The 27029-nt window shown below is 41.5% G+C and overlaps 1 protein-coding gene across 1 annotated transcript in view; it reads right to left on the bottom strand.

Annotated features, from left to right (window-relative positions):
• Positions 1–27029, bottom strand: part of LOC110974906 (zinc finger MYM-type protein 3-like) — a 144679-nt gene that overhangs the window by 11815 nt on the left and 105835 nt on the right. The window contains exons 15-19 of the mRNA XM_087146662.1: positions 26633–26692; positions 25746–25991; positions 24575–24892; positions 17666–17806; positions 7165–7938 (exon numbers count right to left, since the gene is read on the bottom strand). Coding sequence (XP_087002788.1) covers positions 7165–7938; positions 17666–17806; positions 24575–24892; positions 25746–25991; positions 26633–26692 — 1539 coding nt within the window. The remainder of the gene's footprint in view (positions 1–7164; positions 7939–17665; positions 17807–24574; positions 24893–25745; positions 25992–26632; positions 26693–27029) is intronic.

The raw sequence follows: 27029 nt of genomic DNA, 5'->3' as shown, positions 1-27029 counted from the left end.
AGTTACAAAGGTTAAGATACAATGGCACTTGGTGACCATGCAACACGTTTCACTTTATATACCAGGAAAATCATGAAAATATCATGGATGTACCATTGTATTTGTCTAAACAAAATTGCAGGTGCTTAGCTGAGATAGCCGGAGAAAGATCAGGTTGCTCCAATGACTCGAACATACATTTAGTCCAGTGTGGTACTGACAATCAGTTCTTTTTGAGTGACAAATCTTTCCACTTAGACCATTTTTCAGTGTGGCCGGTGGATGGTCAAGTAGCACAGTGCCAAAGTCTGAAGTGTGTATTCAGGTGTACACTAACGAAAGTCACTTACTATGTTGCTTGAGTGGTTAAGGTGTGTTAATGAAATGTTCTGGTTTTCCATCGCTACCCAAACTGATTTTACTTGCATGAAATCAGATTGAATTTCTAACAATTTTGTTTGAATCTGCCATAATGTTCCTGGGACAAATGGCAAAAATGGCCATTGCTCATACATCATGAAAAATTCCCAATATTCACAGAGTGAGGTGTAAGTCTACTACATGTAGTTAATACTACTAATGCAAGTTGAAGTTCGCCCATGAATGATGCAGACACTGCTTAAACATCGTGGGCTCACATATGTTGCAGAGGCCAATTCCTCCCCACAGTAGTGTGGAATGAGTCTGTTATCAAATACCTACCCAAACAGTCGCTACATTTGCAAATTTCCTTGTACGCCCTTTGCCACTCACTGAATATTGATCACCCTCTAGGCCCACCAAGCAGTGTGGCAATGCCACCATGTTTGGCCTTTTTTTAAGAGCACAAAGTCCCAACCAGAGTGGGGAAGACTGGTGGGTGTCGGCTGTTTGGGTAGGTATTTGCTAGCAGACTCCCGCACTACTGTGGGGAGGACTCCACTGTGCTCATCTTACCCAAACAGTCACTACATTTGCAGAGTAGCACCATACTCTGAAGAAGGGTTGGCAAGGAAAGTGCGGAATACCGTGCAGAGTGATGAGGACCCACCAAAGAAAAGGAGGAAGCCATCAAATAGAACTTCGCAGTCTCGGTGGAGAGGCTAATATTGTCTCGCCATGAATTTACCAGGTATGAGATGCATGATTACAGTGTTTTCCAGCATGCTGTCCTGAAAAAGGATGTCTGCCAGGTACATACGACTCTAATGTCATGAACTGCAATAGGGCAGCCAGGTTTGTGAGCTGGGAAGATTGGCAATTTGGGACAGGTGAACTTTATGGTCAAGTAATGATGAAAGAAGAGGGGTAGTACCTCTCAGCTTTAAGTCCTGGCCAAATACCGTTATGAGAGTTTGATCAGGACAGCAAGGCTTGCTATAAGGAGACCCCAAGTGCTCTATGATGTTAGAGATGAAAATGACATGTCAGATGAATTCGAACAGAACTTCGTGCAGGAGTCTAGGACTTGGATTAAGTAAACATGATAGTGTTACCATCCGACGAGATAATCTGTGATGGATACCATCGGCAATCCACTGTCCCAGAATAAAGTGGTTACTGCAAACAGAAGGCCAGTTTCACCCAGGTGGGTGATGATGAGACATCAATGAGAGACTCAATGGGAAGACCTCTGATGAGCTCAAGGACACAAGGCAGGTCCAAACAGGGAATGAGCCATCTCAAAGGGAAATGCTGAATGAACATACAAGATGGAAAGTATATGAGGGCCGTGTTTCCAAGAGAATGGAGCCATCAAGGATAACTACCATGCAAAGCTCTGACAACAGAATGGAAGTCACGTATGAAAGCCGACTGCAATTCTGAGCAAAGTATGCACCAGAAAGAAAGTACGCTACTGCCGCAATGGATGCCTAGGTTGAAGCTGCACGACATCTGGAACACCATGACGTAGAAGCTATTAACTGTTGATGTAGACTTACACTAGCAGCCTGGTTAATCATGGCACCGGGGCTGGTGAAGTCAGAACAGAGCAAAGAGAAGATCATAGCAATGCTCCCAAAGGACTCAGAACTGCTGGGAAGACGGTTAATGAAGGGCAGGCACATAGGTAAGTAACCCTTCCCAGCTGAAATGGAGGAAGTCTGTCACCCACGCTTGTAGGTGAGGGAAACTAGTGCAGAACATCGGCGGCTGAACTTGTTCTGTAGTGGCAAAAATTCAATATAAGGAATGTTGAAAACCTTGCAGAGTAGCTCAGCTATGTTGTGATGCAGAGTCTGCTCTGTAAAGTGAATCTTTCTCTAAAAGAAGATGTCTGTTATAGAGTTGTACTGTTGGCTGCTGGATATGGGTTGTCTTCAGGTCAGTTCTAGAATTTAATGCTTTTGTCTGATCGAAACAATGCAGGTATGCCCTAAAGGCTGTACAAATGTGGTGTACTGTGCTGGAGATTTTCAGAATGTTGGAGAGAATTCTCAGTATGTGAGGCACCCCTGTCCGTGAGATGTGGAAGGCAGGAAGGGAAGCACACTATCCAAATTGTGACAGATTGGTAGAAAGTTGTCACTTAAGGATCCATCTTTGGGAGAGAGATCGTAATCCCGAGGGTTCTGTATTAGCTGCCAGTGAACATGTAACTGGATGGGGTCTATTGTGAAAACTGGGAGGCCAATCTGGTGACATTTTGGGGAAGACAGCCAATAGGTGTGGCTGGAGGGTCCTCATTATGAAGACAGAAAGAGGTACCAGGTCCATCAGGCTTGTCATCAGGCTGACGGAGTGTTGTGTTTGTGTGGCAGGGCTCTGGTAAGGGTCCAGAACGGCACCTAGATAAATCAGGGTATGTTGATTTTCTGTGAATGATGAAGAACTCCGGGTGGCTGGTAAGCTTGCAAGTCAGGTTTGTGTAAGCTACAGCCTTATCTGGAAAACTGTTTACATGGAGTTAGCCATTGAAATACATGTATCTGAATGTCGAACTGGCGTAGATAGGCGGCAACAATTTCTGCCCTTCAGGTGAAGACCCTTTGGGACATCAAGAGACTGAATGGCAGGTCAAATTCCGAAGGTTCTTCCAGTGCAGATACTCAAAGGAACTTGTAGACCTGTAGACTGACTAAAGGTATCCAAGAACGCCATATTCAGATCCACCAACGATGGCTGTGATAGAGTCAGCAGGGGTTGAATTACCATGGAGTGTGTTCAGGCTGTCCCTGTGCAGAATATTTGGGACAAATGTGTGTCTAGAATACCCGCCTGCTTGGTCTTGTCGGAGGGATTGGAGTTAGGTGACAAGTTAGGTGACAATTCCCAGAATAGCTGAAACAGTTGTGAGAATCCATCTGTCCAACGTGAAAACCTACCAAAAGCTTAAAGTACAATCAAAAATTATTAACACAAGCATATGAGCATATTTCTTCAGTCCAGTTCAAAATGTACACATTCCTATGAGAGAAACTTACTTAATATGAGCTGTGCTAAGACGAGAACACGGACCAGACAAGCACTTTTGCCGAACCCGCAGTGTCAAAAACCTTTGTCCGTAGCATTTTTATAATGAGTACAATTGACAACGCCTCTTCATAAGCTTAATCCCAGTAATTGCTGATGCAGAAGTCCTCCAATAGTGCTAATCCCCTCGGCAATTTATGCTGCGGTTTTACCACTGATGACTTGGTAACTGTTCCTTGTGCCCCGAGAGCAGGCTTTATTCAAGATGACAATAGGTGTTGTGATGTAGCGGCATCAAAGGAGTTTCAATCGCGGTGGGTCTGGTCCGAAAGGGGTGCTTTTTTTTTATTTAAACCGAACAATGGGTGAACCAGACTCAAAAATCATAAATGGGACAGAAGTTTTGATGCCGAGGAAAACAAATGCACAAACAATCCTGCCGCATTCACTATAGCTTCTTCTGAGGGTCAATGGAAAGAAAATTTAAATAGGTTTTGGAAATTATACCCTTCTAAATCTCCTTCTTTCCACTAACTGATGTCCCACATTCCCCTTTCATAACAGACTGGCACAACCCTGTCGCACATTAATTCATGACATTAAAAATGAAAGTTACCGAATGTTTTTACAAAATAGATTTCCTCCTACCAATTACAAACCAAAGGAAATAATTCCCCAATGTCAATGCCCTCTTACATGCGGTCCTGACAAACTAGTTCTCAAGTTTAATAACCCTTTACTTACATGCAGCATTGGGTATCTCTTGCCAGGTAGCGCTTTGCTTTGGCGCGGCTGGCCACTTACATCACTGTTCTGTGCTGTTGCGTCAAACAAGTAGGCGTATTCAAAATCTCTGTTCTATTCATTCAAATCATATTATTAATACAGTTTAAATTTATTAAAAGGTTACAGGCTGGTACAAGTACATCGAATACTAATCCACTGCATAAACTGTACCATACAGTACATGTACAGTACACTGCTGTAGTGTAAAACAATGCTTGCTTGTGTACATGCACATGTATGATGCCAGGCTTGCGCTCTATGAATGGGATAAGTGCCAACACGAATAACACGGGGTTCACGACAAAGTTTTTGGAGAATCCCTTCGAGCTCACATTAATCGTGTTTGACTGTAGTAGGCAGTGTCAAACACAGTACCTTCTGTGTTATTTGCATGGGCTGAGAAGGGGAGGGGAGGGCAGTGCAGAACTTGACAGGTGCACAGGGTGAATGAATGGAATGAGTAGAGTGTCTCGATACGATTAGCCTTCAATTCCATTGTCTCTATGAGCTACCCCGCAAATACGTCTTTCCCGTAAAGGGGAGCCGTTGAATTTTGCTTTCACACCCTCATGCAGGATGTTCATGGTCTCTAGTGCATTAGCTCTGTTGGAGATGTACATGTAGGAAAATTGCTCGGAAATAGAGTTGACGTCCTCATCCAGTGCCATATTGGTGACTGCGGCAAGATTTGGAGAGATTTTTTTTTTTAATACATAGGAGAGGTACTCCAATAAGCATGAAATAAAAGGCTCTATTCAACCCAGTTAGGGTAAGCACAAGGTTGGATTTGTCCTTGCAGTGCAAGAGGAGCCTTACCGGAAGACTTAGTCAAATAAAAAAGAACCTGTCTTTAGTGGCAGGCCCAAAACTATAAATCATGTTTCTGGAGCAAACAAACACGAGCCTCTGATTGTATGTGGCTATTAATAGTGGAGTCTCTCCCTTCGTCCTCAGACAACCGATCTTGATGATCGGAATGAATCTGGATCGGGCCATGTTGTGTATCCCGAGAGGGACTGTGTGTAAGTTCGGATGTGGGTAGATTGTCTGCTGGGTATCTGAGCCTGGGCTGACAAATGATGCATGTTCGCGCTGGATGGTGAAAGTCACGGGTGGTGGATGGAAATCGATTGGAAGGGTATCAAGATCCGAAGCTGAAAGTGAGGGTAGATACTTGTAGGCTTTGGATCAAAGCAGCTAACCAGCAAAGATAGTGACTCAGAGGGCCTGGAAAGCTGAGACGATGGCTGGGGAATAGGCAGTGTGGTATTTGGGCGAATGCAACAACCTACTAGTTGACCAGGTGGAAGAAGACATGGACTATTTATGCTTCTTACGCACAGGAGAATTTGCAGGAGAATGGCTGAGCTGCGGATCACGTGGGGAAGAGGCATTATGGTGTTTGGATGAATGCGGCTTCCTACTAAATGGCCCAGGGAAGAAGAAATGGGGCGTTTACATTTCTTACACACTGGCGAATTTGCAGAAAATTTCCGACAAGGCTGGCTGGGTAGAAGTGGTGGAAGAACGGTCAGGCTGCAGACCACACTCGGGTGGAGGCTGTGCAAGCTGAGCTGCTGTGGCGGGAGGTTCGGAAGCATTCTTCAAGGAGAGCCCCAAAGAAAAACCGGAGGGTGAAAATGACCTTGGGCATGTGAGAAAGTGGTGTAGCAGGCCAGTGGTGCATTCACCGTAACAGCCCAAGAGAGTCATCGGGAGGTAGCCCGGTAGCACTACTGTCTGGTTTGTGGCTGGTTGCCCCCATTGATATTGGCTTGGCGTATGGGGGTCATATGGGTCAGCGATTGAGGCATTGATTCAGCTCCTCACAGGTCTCAGTGAGCCTACCAGCAGCGATGGGGAAGTCTCGGTAGGCTATGATGGAGACGTGGTGCTGGAACTTTTTTTAGCACACATCCTGCTGGGAATAACTTTCAATCAGTGATGAGCCCATTCATTATCAGACTCATCCAGATCTCTTACAAAGCTAGCTGGTTGATCTTTTTTGAATTTCAGAAGTCTGGAAAAACTGTACATGCATCTTTATATCTTTAATATTTGGTGGGACTGGAGCATAATTTCAGTGCAAGGAAATGTACTGCAACTATTCATTTTTTTAAACTTGTTGAAATCAAACAAATGAACATCTTTTATCTGTTTTTATAATTTTTCTTTAACTTCTTTCTTTCATGTCGTGACCCATCTTCTGCAATACGTATTTTATCATAAGCAAGTGGTATTATTACACACCTAATGAAATGTATCTTTAATTCTTTCATGTCTATTTTCTTGACTATTTTCCCATAGAAACATGCATAATTCAGTTGCGAAAATGATTAACCACTTGCCGCCAGGATTTCCAGTGCCAGACATGTCTGCTTTATACGCATGGCCGGGGTTTCCAAAATCGGACAAAGGGAACTGGGCCTTGTCACAAAAGACCGTACTCGGAACAAAAGACCAGGCTGCTGGGCATTACTGGCATTTTTTCACTCTCAATAGTGGAGATTATCAAGCCTTGTTTTGAAACACAATACCTCAGTTAGGGGCATTTAGTGGGAGCAGATTACCACCAGGGAAAAAGCACTCACCACTGCAGCGATAAGCCACACAGCACCACTGCACGCTAATCTGGCCCCGAAAGAAAAGAGGTCAGCAGCGCACTGTACCAGGTTCATGAACAAAAGAAAACTATATAACACTGCACAATCTGGGCTCTTTTTACAAGGCTGTAGGCCTGGCTGAAATACTCGGGTGTCAATAGATTTTGTCTGTCAGACTAGAGTAGCAATCATTCAGTCATTCGTGTGGGTGTAAACATCCATTAATTGAAATGATGAATTTTGAAGAATTTGGAAAACTGAAAATCTTGAAAAAGTCCCAATTATGTGCACTGGATTTTTCAAACCACCCCGCAGCAAGTGGCTAATGTTCACTGTAACTGGACTTTTGTCTTAACCAAGTTTGTGAGAGTCAATGATAAAATCAAGGAATATAGGAACCAACCTTTTTTCCGGTCTGCAGGATAGTATCTCAGGAACAATGATCGAGTTGTACCCACTTTACGGACATGTTTCTGGATACGACAGAATGCCAATGCCTTATGAGTGGCGAGAGTCTTGAGCTGGAAATGCTTGGTATTAAAGTAGATCATTGTGCTCAGAAGGATATAAGGGGAATGAGCTCCAAGCTGTTTAGCACTCCACAATGTCTCCTCATTAATGCATGTATTCAAGATGAAATCAGTGATAGGATCCCGATCAATCATCCATTCTTTGATCTCATCATGTAAAAGATCAGTAAACCGACGGTAAAATTGATCAGTAAAGACATTTTCAGGGCGGCCATTATCAGAGAGATGTTGCTGTATTGACAGGAAGATGAGATGTAGAACATCTGCAGAATATTTGTTTCCATTGGGCTGTGTTCCTTCTTTACACATCAAACACAGAATGTATCCAAGTTCCTCAGTACTAACTTCCAACAGGTTGGGATTCCATGTGAAGCTCTTCAAGTCCTTCCCTGTTACATTTTGTTTCTTCTTCAACACAAAGTAACGATATGCATTAACTCCAATAGTATTACGAGATTCATCTTTGCTACGTCTCACTTGTGGTGGGGGTTCTTCTGGATCTTGATTTAAAGACCCTTCAACACAAGCACGCTTGTTTCCACGGCTGCGTCCACGTCTACCTGATGTTTTACTTGATTTGGAACGAGTAGTTCGCACTGATACATCAATTCTTGGTTCCTCTACAGGTTGAAGTGAATTCAGATCATCTGCAAATAAAAACAGTGTCATTTAGTTTTCGTGAGATCCCTGTAATACTTGTCAGGGAATGTTCAGTAAATTCTACTTTGATGATTACTGTAACAAAATACTCCAGGGAATTAAAATTTCCTATAGGGAACATCAAAAAATCCTGAACACAAGATCCTGCAACTAACAATAAATAACACAACATGAACCCAACCTTTTAAAATGTCTTCACATTAGTGTCGTAGTCGAGACCAATTAAGATCTTCACAAGACCAACACAAGACCTCCAATCTGAATTCCAGTCACAAGCTATTCAAATGAACTGCAACAAAAGAATTCCTTTGTCATTGTTCACACTGTTGCTTATGGCTGGTCTTGTGCATGGTCTTGTGTCTGGTCTTGTGTTGGTCTCAGCTACAAGACTGCTTCACATTTATCTTGTTTACAATATAACATCTTCAAAAATTCCCTTATGTTTTTTCCCTTTTTAGTGTAAAATGCTTAAGCAAATTAATTGTTTGGTGTTATAAAAGCGATGTGTATCACAAAAATGTAAGGGGCAACCATGAACCGAAAGTAATGAAAACAGACTGATTTTGCCCTTTCAGAGCCCGTAAGTGAGGTGTATTTGAATACAGAAAGTTAGTTACAGAAAAACAGTGAACCCTTGTTTATGTTCATGTACCAAACCTGCAAATGTATCTATCATAAGAAAACTTTCTACGCACAAATCTTCTCTGTCCCTATGAATTTGTCTTGTACATGTACTACTATGCGCACTAGTGAAAAATTCTGCTGCTGCTGCCCCCCTTCGATTTTTATGAAAACCAGGTAATAAAAGTGTGAAAGAGCAGTTTTAACCACTTCGTGCCGGGGCATTTTTCAATGTTGATGATACTGGGCCGGCATGACTATCATTTTTTACATTTTCAAAATCCTTCAAAATTCATCATTTCATTCAACGGTCGTTTATAGCCGCACGAAGTAATCTTTAGGCACTACTCTAAGTTGACAGGTGACCTTCACTGACGCCCGAGCATTTCAGCCAGGCCAGCAGCCTTGTAAACAGAGCCCAGATTGTGTGGTGCTGTATAAGTGTTTTTTGTTCACGAACCTGGCTTAGTGCACTGCTGACCTCTTTTCAATAGGGGCCAGATTAGCGTGGAGTGCTCTTGTCCCCGGTGGTAATCCGCTCGCTCTCAATGCCCCAAACCCTGGTATATGGTTCCAAAAGAAGGCTGGATTATCACCACTTTTGAGAGTGAAAAATGTCGGTAATGCCCAGCAGCCTGGTCTTTTGTTTGGAGTACGGTCTTTTGTTACAGAGCCCTGTCTCCTTTGTCCGAGTTCGGAGACCCCGGCCACCCATAAAAAACAATAGGTCTCCGATCCCCGAGTCCCCGGCAGGAAGTGGTTAAACTTACATTTAAAACCAGATGGGAGCTAGGGTGATAATGGGACAAGCCAAATTTGAGTTCCATTATCAGTGCCAAGCCCCAGGCTGGTTTTAAACAAACTCGTTTAAAAACTGCTCAAATACTTTTTTTCTGCTACACAAACAACTTTTTTTGCTGATGTCCAATCAAAGTAAAACATTTTTATCTTCAAAACAACTTAATTCATTAATTTTTCTTTTAGTCAAATCCAAGTTATTTGCCTCTATGTGCAATACTAAATCTTATCTGGAAATTGGCATGTTAACTGTGAGATGAGAGAATACAGTGGTGCCAGTGTCAACTGAAATTTGGGCCAAATAAAACATAGACATATTGGTTGTAGTGCACTTGCCTATCAAATGATATTTGGTTAGAGATTGTCATAGTGGTCAGAACTTCAAAGAAAACTGGAAAAGTGTTTAAAACACTTGGTAGTTTTGTCTGTCAAAACCACCTGTGTGACAGATTCTTGACAAAACAATATGCATATGTCAACTGAGGTATTTATGATTTGCAAATAAAACTACCACATTACAATATAATTCTTTGCAACAAACTGAAACACAACAACCCCCAAAATACGAAAGATGTGTTTGTTAAATCAACAAACAGCTGTTTTATAATGTCTTTATGGGCCAATGTCTGAATCTGGCTATAGCTTGAAATTAGAGAGGAGTATAGGAAATAGATGCTACTGGACCACAGGCACCTTAGGGTAATAGGTGCACTTTGGTATATGGTTCGGTGTAAAGTTTTATCATTTTGCATGAAACATCATCCTATTATGTGACAAAATGTGTCAGTATTTCAGCCAACTGGGGGTAATATATAAAATCAAAGACATTGTGTTCTGGTCAACATTACTACATTGTAAATATGATTTCAATGTGGTGTCATTAAGCCACGGATCATAACATCATTGTGAAAATGCTGTGGAGACAGATTTACAGCTAAGGGTCTTTGAATGTGCAAACTTTCATAGCCTGTAAGAAACTAATGACAGCAGATACAACTTGACAAACTTCAAATTTAATAAAAATTCACAAGATGTCATGACATTGCTTACACGCCAAGTTTTTAATCCACTTGGACATGTATTTCTGTAGATATAGGATTTTGAAAAATGCAACTTTAACATGGCATCATACAACAATGAGATTATCGTACCAGAAATCTTCAAGGACCATCTTTGGGTTGTGGTCTACATATGTGCCAAACTTCAAGCCAATCAGACCTACCAAAATGGCAAAGTGTATTAGCAGAAGAAAAAGAGTCCAAAATGGATAAAAATGAGGGGGGGGGAAGAAAATTTGAAGGAAAACAAAGGCTGTTTAGGCTGAGTTGCTGAAAAAGCTAATAACGACCTTACTCCAGAACTAGATAGAAGCATTTGTAAACAAATACAAACACAGAGCTGTTTTGGGACTGTTTCACCAATAAAATAAGTATTCGCAATTGTGATGAATAAACCTGGCATCAAGAAACTATGAGAGAGTAAAAAGAAACAATTTACTATTCTGGACGTCACATATCCGTCACATACCACGAGTTTCAACCGATGCAGTTGGATTTCAACTTCAGAAGATAATCTAACATAACTTGTCACATGATGTCATTCTGACAGTTGAGAGTTTGCCTTGTACTTTGTGGAGTTTCCAAGAATTGCTTGAAAATTATAATATTGACTTAAAGATGACATATTCGACTTCTTAGACTGATGACATCATTATGAGTGGACTTTATACCAGTTACAAGAATTGTATTTTTAAACAAGTGTGTTTGTGGACAAACACAGCTGGTTCGGCCCTGGTCTCCACCCTGATGAATTTCTTGACAAACCACTCACAAGATTTAATGACAAGTGCACACAGACGATACAGAAAACACATTGTTCAGTGGAATATTTAAAATCGTCAGAATAACAAGAGGTCAGTCTTGGTCTAAAACCCTTCCCCTATAAGTTTCAACCAAATCAGACATGTACTTTACGAGATATAGCACTTTAAAGATTGCCCCCTTAATGTCAAGTGACTTAAACCCTTCCCTTTCCAGCCACACACAAAGTTTCAACCGAATCGGTCATGTACGTCATGCGTACAACGGTTCCAAGAGTTCCCCTTTAATGTCATGTGACTTGCCAGCTGATGAAGTAATTATGAGAACTTGTACAGAAACCTTTTCTAGCGTGTCCTTAGTGTGTGCCCCTAACGTGAACTCCGATCGATAACAGTGCCAAAGTTCTCCTTTTGAAAAATATGTACAAAACCTAATTAGAGAGGGAAAAATAAAATATTTAAAATTCAAAAATTAATCATGTAATGACGTCACCATATTGATTTTTTTTGTAGGACCATCCCTTATTGATTGTCTGAGGGCTTGTTACATATGCAGTCAATCAGATTTTTTGAAAAAGTGCTCAAGTCAACTAACTCATAATTTACTTGCACAAAACCTGTGGAAGAAAACTGCACCTTTAAAGTCATGTCACGTGATTTGCGTTTACATTGAAAAAATTACAAAATGGAAATTTGTATTGTTACGTCATAGATTTAAGCAACTTTGCCAACCAGTGGTAGTAATGCGCATGCACTTGTCTTATTTCTCTTTGCATATTTCACGTGAACTTTCTCATGAAATATGCAAATAAGACAGGTGCTTTGCATTACTACCACTGGTTGGCAAAGTTGCTGGTATCTATGACGTAATACAAATCTCGATGCGCGCGTTACTATCACCGTTTCTGTCCTAGTATATTTTGACATGAGTGCCAAACTTAAAGACAAGGAATTGTTACTTTCAACCTCAGTTTCCACAATATCCCCATATGTATTTTTATGAATGATATGATATCCGATATCAACATCATATCAAAATATCGTTAAATATCATCATATCATACAGGCTTAATACTTGCTTCAGCAAGAGGAACTCCATCAACTTCTTTTTCCAGCCAGTCCTACTTCCAAACATTATTTATGTCTTTAGGCCCCCAAAAATTGTTCAGCTTGTTGTTTCCCAACCGACTTTAAGTGTTCGGTGGAACCCTAAAATTTATATCGGCAAGTAAGAAAATCAAATTTAAAAATGTCAAAATGCTTTTATTTCTAACTTTGCCTACTTACATTCGCAACTTTTGAAAAGAAACTCATTATTATCAGAAGTTCCCTTCGTGTTTTGCAATTGCAGTGGTAAAAACATGAGCACAATACTGCTCTATGCACTAACCGTTCACTCACACAGCTACACAGCTGCACACATTCTAAAAGCATTGATGTTGCAAGAAGATTTCTGCAAGTTAATTCACAGAACCTGATCTCTTTCCAATATATGTATTTTCTGTGTTCAAGAATGTAATTTGAGATTCTACTGCTTGTAGCTCCTTGTCTTAAGGCCTGTTTTACCTAGACATCAACCATCCATGATTACAATACACAAAGTAGTTTGAAGGGAAACTTGTATGTCCAGTTTAACAGGACATCAATGTCTAAAAATAATGTTATTCACCGAGGTATACAGTATTGAATTTGCTTAGATGGTTCTATGATATCACTCCTGTCTTTAGCCGTCTTTGTAAAGAAATTTAATTTTTAGAGAAATATATGGAATTTTTCTAAATTGCTCTTATATTAAGCATCTTGCCCTTGTCTCACACTTGTCAGCTGTATGCTACATGTATGTTTTGTTTGTCCCTTGTCTGTATGTTTTTTTTCAGATTGCCTCCTCATTGTCTGTCTGTCCATACATGCAGGTAAGGGTACAAAAGCATTTGCTTAATCCCTTTGCGATGGAGGACTGCAAGCTTCGCAGCACTGTGTGAGGATTAGTGCATACCACACATACAGTCAATTCACCATGCAGCTGCTGATTCAATGGGGCCTGCTGCTGGACAGAGCTTTGCATACTGGGCATACCACAGCCCTGCAGTCGTGGTCAAAAGAATACAGGCGTGAAGGGGTTAAAACGTAACACCTAATGTTGTCATTTTCTTCTAAATGCTATGTGACTATGATAATATTAATGCTATTTATATCCATCGGTGACAAATGTACGTTTGTGTATCTAATTTGTGTCCACGATGACCAAATTGAATAAATGTCAACTTACTACTACTACTAGTCTCGTATTCCAAAAAATTTCCTGCTGAGGCAGAGGGTTTATATCGTCCATCCCTCTAGATGCATCATGCATGTGGACAGGGTTTTCAGTCCCTGCCTGATTCCATGGGTTTCCCTGGAATATTTATGCAGGGTTTTCCTCCCACCTCTAAAATCCTCCCCCACGTAGAGTGGGTCGGGTCTCCTAGTGATACTTACCCCTGCCCAGCCTACATATGCAAATTTCCCATGTGACAATTCCCTGAAAAGACTTGATTGTGCATACTGCCCCTTGACCCTCCACAATGCACTGCTGTCCCGCTGCATTCACATACCCCTGCCCAGCCTACATATGTAGAGTGGCAGCGGACCCTGGAGGTGGGTCGGCGACAGGAGTGAAGTTACTAAAAGGAACACAAGGCGGGTGTTGCAAGATCAAGCACTCACCAGGAGAAACTCTGCTCTGTAGAGCATTTTTCAGGAAGCATTTTTCGGTGAAGGTGGAGGAAGATTTCCACCAAGCCGTCTCACAGATTTCAGCTAGAGGAACTCCTCTGAAGTACAACCAGGATGCAGTCGTGGCCCGAACGGCACGGGCCCTGACCCAAGATTGGGTCATCTAATCATGTTGTGCCAGCCAGTCTCGGTTAGCAAAGATAATGACCGAGACCATCCATCGGGCAATAGTGTTCTTCGACGCCAGGTGAAAGGGTTTTGTTGTGGTGATGAAAAGCTGGGAATTAGATTCTCAGCAATGCTTGGTCTTGGCAAGATATCACTTGAGAGTCCAGACCAGACACCATCTCTTGTCAGAGTCGTCTCCCGAGAGTGAGACTATGTTGGGAGCAAATTTGTTGGGAGGCCCGAAGGTAAGCATCTGGTTTTTCGACAGAAACCAAAAGGTTGGGATAAGGCGAACCAGATGTGGCTCCCAGCAGACATGACCATCAGCAATCGATGGGGCATGCAGCTTGCTTCCTTGTCTCGATGCAACGACCACAAGGAGGAATGCCAGATTGATGCTGATATGGATGTCAGATGCATTGGACTGCAGTTTGAGGGGGGGACCATCAAGAACGGGTAGGACACTTCCAAGGTCCCAGGTTAAGATGAGGTATTTGACGTGGAGACACTTGACAAACATTCCTCAAAGGAGATGGTGGATAGCAGTGTTGTGAGAGACAGTCGATCTATTGCTGCAGTCCGAGTGAACAACCGCCAAGGCCGACCAGTAGTTGAGGAGGGTGGCAATCCGGAGGCCCAATTGAAACAGGAAGTGACGAAGTCACGGAACTCACAGGAGCTTTGGTTGGAGAAACATCTTGGTTGTCGCACCATCTAATAAAATGTTGTAGTTGGCTTTTGCAAATTTTGTGAGTGCACAGTTGTCAACCCAGGGCTGCCATGGACACAGCATCTGTAGAAAGGCCCAACACCCTGAAGGATCCTCCAGAACATAAAGTGAAGACCCTCCGGTAGTGGGTGGAAGATTCCTGACTTGGGTTGACTGAAGGACCTGTGGCTGTCGTACCAGGGGTCTTATCAGTCTTGGTAACCATGGTTGGCAAGGCCAGTACAAAGCGATGAGGAGGATCTGACATGGCTCCCATTATATCTTGGACAGGACCCCTGGGATATTGGGGAAAAGGCGTACGCCAGAAGGTCTGCCAAGCTGATCTGTAGTGTACTTGTCACCCATGCCTGTGGGTGAAGGAACCTGGAGCAGAGATCTTCGGGAGATGGGTTTTGTCGACGGAAGCGAAGAGGTCGATATGAGGATGCCTGATCTCCACAAAAACCTGTCTGACCTGGGAACAATGGGGCGTTGGCCTGAGGCGTTGTAACTTCCAAGTCACGCTTGAGTGAACTGCTGTGAAGTTCGTCTGACAGCTGTAGTTCATGGTGTGTGGCAGTCACTGTAGCTGGCCCAGGAGGTGTGGGGTTGCCCCGGTGTGTAGACTGGTGAGACATATCGATAAATACATGTATTCCATGGTAGGCACTGGTAGTAGGGAGACCGGCAGAGAACTGGGGGTGAAGGAGTGAGTTTACTCTTCCCAAGTGCAGTGCTGAACCGACAACTTCACCACGATCCGGGACATGATCTGGAGCCGGGTCATGCTGGGGCAATGGTTCTGGCCACTTCAGTCTCCGAGAATGCCCCTTGTGATGGAGGAGGGACGACCGGGAGGGGATCCAGGTTGGGTGTAGTCACTGCTGGCTGAGGCTTGCAGGTGAGAGTGTCCAAGGTCAGGATCGGTGGCCTCATGGCCGGAGTCCATCGGCAGACTGGAGCTGCGGATGGGGAGTGGCGGACAAAAGTCCCAGTGGCATAGCAGTCCAAAAGGGGCAACAACTTCCGATACAACGGCAGGCTGAGTGCCGTGTTGTATTGCAGACTCATCCATGGCAGAAGAAGTGGAGAGTGGCGAACCCACTGTCGAACCCATTGCTCACTTGGAGGGGGTTGACTGGCCCAGCTTCTGAGCAGGTGCCGCCCGGCGAGCAGAAGCCGGCGAGGGACCTGGGGCAGATAGCAGTCCGTTGCCCCACGAGCCCCGCTGGGCCAACGGTCAGTAGGGTTGCTCAAGGATGTTGTAGGTACCCATGCCCGGGACCTGCAGCTTAGAGGAAGGAATAGCTTCTTATGGTCTGGTCAACCGTGATCAAGGGTACTGTTAGGGCACAGCATGCTCAGCCCCGTCGGTAGGTGTACTGAGTAGCCATCAGTGATCAAGGGTAGTGTTGTGCGGCAACTGCTAGCTCAACCCCAGCCCATTCACTCCACTGGGTCTCTCCCCAACATGGCTGTTAACCTCGCGCAACACAAAAACCACACCACAAAGGAGCGGGGCAGCCCGCCAAGCCCCATTCAACGGCCAGACCCATAAATCGTTGGGCTGTTATTATTCGAACGAACGCACAACACTGGGCACAAAGGGCTGCACATAAGCCCTGTTCAATGGCCATACACAACACATACCATAGTAGGTCACACCCAAACCTGCAGATTACACACAGAAAAAAAAGGGGCAGAAAAGAACAACAAAAACACCAAACACAAAACTAAGCACTCTTACCAACAGATAAGGAATCACTCTTTATTCGTAAATAGGAATCAAGTCAATTCACAAACGTGAAAGGTTACAGAACTCGAAACTCTGAAAATGCCATTAAGACACATCCGTAAATGATAAGCGGTGAGAAAAGATGGACAAACATGGCAGTGGGACCGCATTGCATTGTGGAGGGTCAAGGGGCAGTATCCATAATCAAGTCTTTTCAGCGAATTGTAATAGGAAATTAGCATATGTAGGCTGGGCAGGGGTATGTGAACACAGGAGACCTGAACATTTCTTCACTGTCTTCTTAATTGTCACTTCATCCTGTAATTGGCACTAAACAGCCCCGTTGCCCCTGGCGGGAAGCTGGTCCTCCAATCAGTAAAACCCATAAGCATAAAAATGTATATCATGTTCTTGTGATGTGACCCCCATGCTGGTACTGTGGCCCCCCTTGATGCCTGAAGCTGGCAATGGGGCTAGTGCTAAATGTGCTGTTGGATGAACAGATATATAGAGTTTTTAAAGCTTTTGTGGCAATTTTGGGTAGCTTTCATCTCCGTTCAACTAGCACAACCCCCCCTTAACAAAATTCAAACCTACCATGTACCAACTCTAATTTAACAGGCATGTAATAAGAAGACTTCTTTTGGTCTTATCAACAGCTCTGGTCCCTGTTCTCATTCGACGATGTCTTTCCTTTTTGACGTCATTTTGACACATGGGTATGCATTTGATGTTTCAACCGATGTAGGCCCTACAGGTCCGACCACATTTTACAGAAGTGTGTCTCACATGCGTGTATTGTATAGTATCTGAATCCCAAAGTAGTCAATAACATAAAAAAACAAAAACAAAACCATATCGCTAGCTTGTTGTACATCACTAGATTCAAATCCAACACTACTAATGGTCTTAATGTGCACAGAACGGAGCCTGTACCCTGCATGATTTTATTCTGTTATAAAAGTACACAAAACATGGAGCCAGATGACATCCTTCATTTGTTACAGTGTGCCAAAGAAATGGTGATCAAGACACCTTCTGTGGGTGCCGCAGACTGAAACAAGCATCGAAAGTAGATTTTTTTTCATGGCCAGACGTGGAAATCCACAGATCCATGGAAAAGTTGCATGCCTGAGAAATGTATTCTACCTTGTAGTTCAGTGCTTCCATCGTCTTCTAGAACCTCAGCAATATCAGCAGCCATCTTAAGAATACTGTCAGCTAGGAAGTGAGATGGTTCAGTATCTTCTGCATTCTCCAATCCAAGACCACCAAAATCATCACCTTCAGCTGTGGAATATTAAATATTCAGGTTAAAGTGAAGTTAGTCTTCTAAATGTTGAGTGTTAGTGTCAACAATAAACGAACCTCTCTGCCAACGGACAGCATCAGCCACGTTAAATGCAGGGATCAACCTGTTAAAAATCTACAAGAAGTGTCCATCCCTGCACCTGAAAAAAAACAGGTATTCCTGACACCTACCCTGAAAAGAGATTGGAGGAATTTGACAGATACTGACATTCAACATGGATAAATAAAATCATAGTATTGAGACTAGTGGGCTTGAAGCTGTGTGGACAAAAACAGCATATGAAGTATACTTTGATATTTCAATTCAACTAAAAAATGATAATGGTAATGCTGACATCAGGGCAATATTGAATAATCAAATATTATCAATATTCTGATGGACTGTACATTTGTGGAGCTACATGTACATGTATCAGGTGGCTTTTCTCACAAGAATCATGAAAATTGTACCAAAAAAAGCACAATGGAAACACCATTCTTCTCAACAGATAAAAACTTAATGTTATAAGTATGCTGATGCTGCTAATGCACAAAAACCAAACTAAACAAGTTAAATATTCAGGCAAATTTCAAGGCTTACAGTACCTTCTGTTGAAGCATAACCTCATTCTTTACCAGGAAATTATGCATGATTTTCAGCAATACGCCAGACTGAGCACGGAAAATTCCAAGTTGTAAACAAACGATCTATTAAGACATTGTGTTAAATGAATGTTTCACACACATACAGTAAAAATTATCACTTTTGTTCCTTGACCGATGGAGTATTTATCACCTGTCACCTTGAAAAACTCATCCTTGACAGCACCTTTATAAAAATGATGTCTTGTATCATATACATTATAATGTAAAGCATCTATACTAAGTGAAAGGTCAGCTTGTTGGTAAGTCGATTGTTTGGTCAGTCACTGAATCAGTCAGATGGAAACAGGCTGCTCCTTTTGTGTCCACCAGAAATGGAATCACAGAAATGACGAGCAGCTGGAACATAATCCATGGGTGTAATTCTAGGAATAATGTGGATACCATTGGCTTACATCTAGGTGTTATTCAACATGTTTGAGATCTATGATATAGAGCAAGCAACCCCTGTAAAGCCACAGATAGACTCAGCCTATGATTCCTTAGTACAGTTAAACCTGCCTTAGGGACGGGATCAAAAATACAGAGACCATTCACACGTGCGAACACCAGGAACGCATTCTTTTGTTAAAGCTACCTTCACTTTGCGCATGTGAGAACGGCCGTCCTGTTCTCTCACGTTCCTCTACAACAAAAGACCCGTCACTGTCTGTGCACACGACAAGATGTTGTGGCCCCCATGGTGGCACAAAACGTATGCAAAGAAAATGTGTAGTCTGCAAAACAAGGATGGTGTTCGAACAACCGTCCATGGATTTGCAAACAGCAGGAAAACTTAAATGTTGGGCCACTCTTCTGCTTAAGACATTTCTTTTAATTCTCTGAAGGAAAGCACTTCAGCACTGCATTCCACAAAGTAATACTTTGCTTCGTATCAACAAAAGATACACATTGTTTAAAATTTTGTGAGTTGTTTGTTACTGAGTAGAAACATCTTTCCAGCCTTTTGAGGTTTGCCCATCTTCTTTTGGTATGTAGAGCCTGCCAATACTGAACTTGAAGGAAAAACATTAGTGCTTACGATGTTAGCACTCTTGGTACTAGAATTAGGGGAAGGATTCTGAGCCCTACCAATCGCATTATTTTCATTTCAGGTTGTATCCCTCCCTATCACAGAGCATTATAGCCTTCACAAATTTATTCTACCATTTCAGAGTTTTGTCCTAGTTTTGAGACCTAGGCAAAAACATTTCAGCTCCCAACTGGCTGCTCTTTTTAAAGATTTTTATCTTTAATTTTAAGCAACTCCAGCAAAAAGAATATTCCTGCCTTTACACATTAAAAAAAAAAAAATCCAACAATACTTGTGCTTCACAGGTTTGAAGAATCGGAATTTATGTTTAATTTACTAAACGTTCAGCAACTTTTCAATTTGCCATTTAACCATTTGGCCAACACCAAAAAAAACATTAATAATAATAAAAGCTGCCGCATATCAGCTCTGTTTCTGCCCAACAAGTGAGTTTTTAATGCACGTACAGTAGCTCAACGACAACGCATTTGTGGTTGTCTGAGTGTATGCCGGTGTGCTATTATTGAAGACATACAACTTTCCAAAAAGGGAGAGAACCGAGGGGAAGTTGTTGCAATTTATCACTGTGTAATTATAAGAAATATATTCATTTGGGCTGTTCAGCAGAATATTTTTCCTTCCAAAAAGGTGAATAAATTTTTGTAGAAGAACTTGTTTATAAATTTTAAGGCCTGGAAAATGCTATTTTTCATAATTTAATTTCAAGAGAAGAAGATGAAGGAACATTATTTAATTCACCAAGGCTGTACAACAAAGTCTCGCTAATGGCCAGGCAGAGTCCGGGCAGGGGCTTGAAGGGGCCCAAGATTTTCCATGGTAATACTCTTTCTTGGTAACAGTGGCATAACTCTGGGACTGTAAGTGTATCCTATCAATGGCTGCTTTACTTGCTAAGAATCAACTTTTATAGTAATTGACTGAGGATTTACAATCAATGTATCTGCCCCCAAGTCTTCCTATGAAGAGGGGGCATCTTCAAAGATAGCCTGTGTGACCCAAATACTTAAAAAGATACATTGTGTCTAATGCAGCAATGGAGCTGTTAATCACTCCTCAGAAGGTTTATTTTCCTGCAGAGCTGGGGTGGATTTATTCTAGAATTTTTTATCTTCCGGATTTGCCGAGCCACATGCACATAGTCATTTAGTCCCAAGATTTTATTTTTTTGTGTATTGGTGTCTAAGTCAATTAAAAACTACAACATTAAGAATTAAAACAGCCATTTTTTTTGTTCTATGTTTAGACAAGTTACATCTTGGAAACGGTACTTAAAGGTTTGACAAGACTAACCAGCTCTAAGCCTGAGTTATCGAGAGTTCCTGAAGAGTGGACTTTTACAGCATCTTTTGAAATTAAAAATTAACCCAGATTGCGTCAATTGAGCTTTGTGAAACCTTCAACAGTTACTTCTGTTTAAATGTCTTGGAAAATCTCTCTAACGGATTTAATTTGTTTCATTGAAACGGTTAAACGTTTAAATTTCCGACCCTTACTGTCATGGAAAAGTTTTCATCCAGACATATCCAAAAAAGCTCACAGTGGGAGACAATAACGTGAATGACGAATGCAAGTGGTCTGTTGTCCACCTAATGTCATTTCTACCCGAAAATGCAGCTGTGCACCTTGTATAGATGGGGGAAATCATGGAATGTAATGGTCGGTGATGGTACATTAGTACCATACAATGGTCAAGTGCTTTGAGGAAAAAAGTAAATTTTAAAAAAGTATTTATGGAAGACTCGTTTTTACGGGATGAATTCACTGGCCAATCCTTATTGTTCAGAACAAGAGAAAAATAAAAGTAGCAAGGAAATAAAATCAGGAGAGTATTCCAAATAAAGTCTCTGAGGAGCTTTCATCCAACCAAAGATTGAAAGCTGACCGATGGTCATGTATTACAATTGTTCCAGTCTACCAGCCAAATATATTAATACTTCCCTCCTTGGCATTTTCTATCCTAACCTGTGGTTTTTATTATTTTTCACTAAAACAACCGCGCAATTATTTTATTCAGAGCACCCAACCCACCAAAAATATAAATTCTTTCCCCCCTTGGCTTTCTCTAAGGTTTTAATTTTTTTCTGCACCACGTCTGTTTTTTATTTGTAGCAGCCAACCTGCCAATAATATTAATTCTTCCTTCCTACGCATTTCTTTTCCATCCAAACCTAGACCATGTGTGGTTTTAAATTTTTAACGGTCCCACTGTATTTTTTTTGGAGTGTCCACCCCAACCCATCAAAATATATAAATTCTTTCCTCCTTGGCGTTTTTTCCGATCCAAAACCAAGACGTGGTCTTTATGTGTTTTTCCTGTACCTGTTCAAATTTTTCCTTATTCCGAGCACCCAACCTGTCAAAATATATTATTTCTTTCCTCCTCAATTTTTTTTGCCCAAACCTCGACAAGGAAGGTTTTTTATTAAGAATGTATAAAATGAGGGAAGTCCGTACATGAAAGGGGCAGAATGAGCATTTATAAGAGGGAAGAAAAAAATCTTATCACTGTTGACACTCAGCAAAAGCTCGAGAACAACTCGTATGCATGTTCTTTGCATCTTTGTCGTGACCCTGCCGTTCTCGCACGTGCAGGAACGGCCAATTAACGTAACAATACTCTCTGGATCACTCATGCAAGCGAACAGGCAGGAATGCGTTCTGAAGTGCTCTTCGGAATGGGGGTGAATGGGAGGGCATGCAGAATGGAAGGGAACGCGTGCAAACGGTCTCTGTATCTTTGATCCCGTCCCTTAGCAACCAACTGTGTATAACATCCATTTGCCATTAACGACCATTTTCAAATCCCTTCATGTAAAAACCAGCATGTACATACTGTGTCTGATAACCCACTATACGAGACCAATGACTCCCATTTTTGCATCCGTATGGATGCTAAAACTGGTATGTAACGACCAAAGTGACCATTGAAAACCACTTCAGCCACAATAGTTGTTTGATTTTTGAGACGTTTAAAAAGTTAAACAACAGGACCTAAGAGGATTAGAAAATTAATGCCAGGGTCACTTTCAGAATCTTTTCAAGGTTGCAGCAGAAAGCCTGCATTGGCGTCGTCGAGCAGCCAGCCAGTCATCGCGTCTAGACTTCTTCAGAAAGTCTGAACTGAACCCTATTGGGCCAAAAGGGCCACACCAAACCAGACAGCTCTCTTCAGAGCCAACATCAAACACAAATAATGAACCAAATGGCTCTTTTCAGGGCCAACATTATCAGGTCAGGGACCAAACCACAATCTAACGATGTCCCTAGTTTCTGAACACGTAGCTATACCTGTAGTTCAAGCAGCAATGACATCATATTTATCAGATCACGTGATAATAATGTAATTTTCCTGCACGATTTTGGGAAAGTAACGAGATTTGAAATGATGTCAGCCAACATGGCCGCCGTTACTGTTACCGTTGGAGTTTATGGAAAAATTGTTTCCGATTGCTATTTTGAAAAATCGCCATGGTAAACATAAAATGTGCCACAGTGAATCGATGGAGATTTTGAATGGCAACATTTTCATGCATAAAGTGCACTTCGGCAAAGTTTCGTTTTCTTCGCGTGAACGTTTTCATCAGCAGAGTTGGACTCGCCTGCCTACCGAATCAGATACACCCAGTGCAAGATTCGAGCGAAAAATCTCCTTGATCCGCTTTTAAAGAAATGAAAGGGACGTTTCATCTAGATATTGGGTATCATGTTTCCTGTAAATGTGATCAATCAATGGAATTTGTTTTGAAGTTTTGGGCTGATAAAGATATCGATGTCATCTGCGAACCGTAATCTAAAAATAGTTATCATATTACGTCATTGTTGCACAAACGAATAGCGTATGCTTAGTCTGGCGTCGTTGCTAGATTGTGGTTTGGTCCCCGACCTAATTATATGGCACTGAGTGAGAAATGTATCTGTCGTTGTGCCAGTAATGTGCTGTTTAAAAAATGGGTATTTTCTGTTTCATATCCCGTATTCCGCTTCAGAAATTCAAATTCCGTTTCATATCTTCGTAAGCCTGAAAACGGAGAGCAAGTTTTAAATTATGCATGGAAACTGTTTGCCCAACCATACCTCCCCCCCTTAAAAAAATAAAAATTATTTCGGTATACCCTGCAGTGTTTCCAATTTTTAAAAATACTTTTCTGTAGTGATAATAAAAAAAAATCTACACAATAAATACGGCATCCCCATCCCTTGATTTCCCACCGGACCAATCATCAAAACCTTCCTAGATTTATCAACGGACAATTCTGGAGTCACTCCTCATGTATAAAATCAGATTACATTTAAATACATGTACAGCAACAAAATTCAGAAAACTGAAAACTTAGCTCTTCATCGAACACTTCCGAGGGCCCATTCAGCTATGGTACACTAGGTTTCATTTAATTAAGAAATATGTAATTAGTGCCTCATTTGCTGTCGCGGTTTCACACATGCGGATTCACAGACTGAATTCCCCACATGTGCAATATTGTTTGTGCCTTGATTTCAATGCCAGTCAATGTGTGTACCATACCATGCGGTTGCGCTCATGCCAGGTTGGTATGCATTTATTTATGATTCTTTGCTGAAAATTTTCTGTACTTTTGAGGCCATTCCTAGAGGGAAATTTTACAAGTTCTGTTTAAAGCAGTAATTTCCGATTCAAAGTATTGATCTGCAAATTCTGTCCCAAATCCTTGGCTCTACACATGTATAACACACTGTATGTAAATGTTTTAAATAAAAATGACTCAGTCCACACCACCCAGTGTAATAAAAGGCAAATCATTAAAATATACAAAATATAAAGAAGCATTGCATGTATAAATAAATACATAAGCAGTTTCTTATAAGAATGTCACACAAAACCAGATTCACTTTATTTGGAACATAAGAATGCAACGGTTGGTCGCTAAACAAGGCAGGTTTGACTGACATTACTTGTACATGTGCCAAAACCTCTATGAAGAGACCACCTGTCTATAAAGACCTTTTTTTCCCTGTTTCCATTGAGTGGTCTCAGCAGGCAGGTTTGACTGTAATAAGAGTACTAGTTATGTTGTACATATGGAACATACATGTACCTAATGTTTGCAGGTTGTTCATCTCCAGCTGTCCATCCACTTTGGAGTCTTGACTGCCTTTACTTCCTTCATCTCCTGCAATGGCATCTGCCAACATGAGCATCTCTGCTTCTAGTGGATCTGATGGGATCCTCTCACTGATCTCTTGGATTGATGCCAGCAGACGGTCAGCATTGTTATAGGCAACAGGTATGAACATTGGAACAGGTATGGGCACAGGCAAACTCACAGGGTGTGGCACAGGAGTTGTATAAAGGCGCATTGGTACAGGCACAAAGATGGGTACAGGAACTGGTATTATAAGTGGCTGCTGATCATCTGTTGGCATGAACACAATTACCTCCATTTAGTTGTGATGGAAACTTTATATGGTTTATGTTAAGTTACTTGCAAAGAGGCATTGACATGGGGTAATGATGACAGGTTAAACTGTGTTTGATCTACATGTACACAATTTCAGATTTGTGACCAATTACCCCAAATGTTACAACACAAAAATGAAAGAAGCCGTTATTTATACAGGCCTAGCTGAAATACTCGGGTGTCAGTAGATTTTGTCTGTCAGGCAAGAGTGGCCACCAGAGAGTAATTCATGTGGGTGTAAGCGTCCATTAATTTAAATGATGAATTTTTGAAGATTTTTTGTGAACAGCAATTTTCAAACCACACGGCAACATGTGGTTTAGTTAGGCCTCAACACATACAGTCATCAACCAAATGACAAAACCAATACCATGGGAATCCCAGGTGAAATATAATTGTGAACTTATTCCTGCACTCACTGGTGCTACATTATTGATCTGCCATTTCTGAGCTGTACCAGTTTACCACTGAAATGAACAGCCTAGGATTGTGGCTGGCCATTCAGGCGTAATGATCCTGTACAGACAGTACAACTGGAGCAAACACTGAGGATTAAGTGGTGGTATTAATAGCCCCACAATTTAAAGAAACTACTTCCCACAGAATGGTTTTTGCTTTTGTTTTGTTTATTTGTCCCACCCCCCATTCAATATATATATGTTCATTCATATATATATATATATATCTGTATCTGATTTTAAGGTTCTGGTCATATTCAATATTATGTTTGAGGTCAGCAAATTTTGATGCAAAATGATGCAAAATGTCCGAGCTGGTTGGATTAGTATAAACAGTTTATGGTACTTACCGGTCATGGTTGCCTTAGAAGATGTGAGAGGCCTGCAGGACACAGATTTAGTTTGAGTGAATGGTTTGACAAGGGTAACCTTGTTTTTCACCATGGTAGGAGCAGGAGGCACAGGTACAGGAGGGGGCGGAGGACGATGTGCTTTGGGGGCTGCAGTGGTTATCTGTGTTTGTTTATGACATTTTTTAGCCACTATATTTTGGGTAGCACATTTTGGTTGATACTGAATGTTGTTTGGGGAGCCACCTTAAAAGTAAGAGGAAACAAAGAGAAAAAGTTAGTTCGGGCAGTTTACGGAAGCACCATGCAAGGGCATCTCTTTTTGAAGTACAATGTATGTGTGGTTCTGAAAAGAACTGGAAGGTACTCAACATTTTGGACAGCATGTTCCCACTTATGACCAGGTTATGAGAACCAACACATTGCTTTATTCCCCACAGGATCCCATTTTTCCTAATCAAAGAAACTGTTCTCTTAATGCAAGGAAAGCCTTTCAACCCACCACACGTTCCATATTTGTGGGGACTACACATGTGGAAATACAAAGGGGACCCAAATCATTCTGAGGACAATATTTTGTCCCCATAACTATGCCCAACTTTCTTAACAGAAGAAATTGCCCTCTTAATGTAGTAAAGGCCCACCCCTCCAACACACAAGTGTGTAAACACCTTCAACTATGAATCTCTATTGTCCCCTTTTTGTTTCATGTACAACATACAAACACAGAGGGCTGGCAGAGCATTTTTTTCACTCCATTCACATTCAATAGCTTAAGAAAACTGACACCTCAACATATCAAGTTACTACGCTAAATAAAAAAATAAACTGGTAACTGCTTCTACAAGTAAACTTGAGATATGCCGCACCATATTTCATGAGCTTACTTGTCTGCTGTTGTCCGGGAGCTAGTGAAACAACATTGGTAATGACAGGTGTGGTGGTTTCTGTCAAGTAAATAACATAAAAATATTTACACTCGAGATGTTGTAACATTTGCATAAACAAAACACTCCCCTCCAGTATTCTGAACACATGAACAAATGGTTTTCATATTTGACAGACAAAAATCAAAGAAGGGCGTCAAAATTGTAAATTGATTACCTTTTTAAAAAACCTATAATGTATTAGTATTACTACAATGAGTACATATGTAAGGCCTGAATAGCTGCTTATTCCAAACATGAGGACCTTATGCCTAACATTTTACTCAAGTATGTGTGAAATTGTCAAAAATGAGTTGTTCAAAATCTGCTGTTTCTTTCAATGGTTACATTTTTTGGC

The sequence above is a fragment of the Acanthaster planci genome, linkage group LG15, assembly GCF_054643075.1.
Source record: "Acanthaster planci isolate LZ-2023a linkage group LG15, COTS_SCS, whole genome shotgun sequence".
In the NCBI taxonomy this organism is placed as follows: domain Eukaryota; kingdom Metazoa; phylum Echinodermata; class Asteroidea; order Valvatida; family Acanthasteridae; genus Acanthaster; species Acanthaster planci.
The sequence above is the reverse complement of the archived record's forward strand: the minus strand, read 5'-3'. Positions and strand labels throughout refer to the sequence as shown.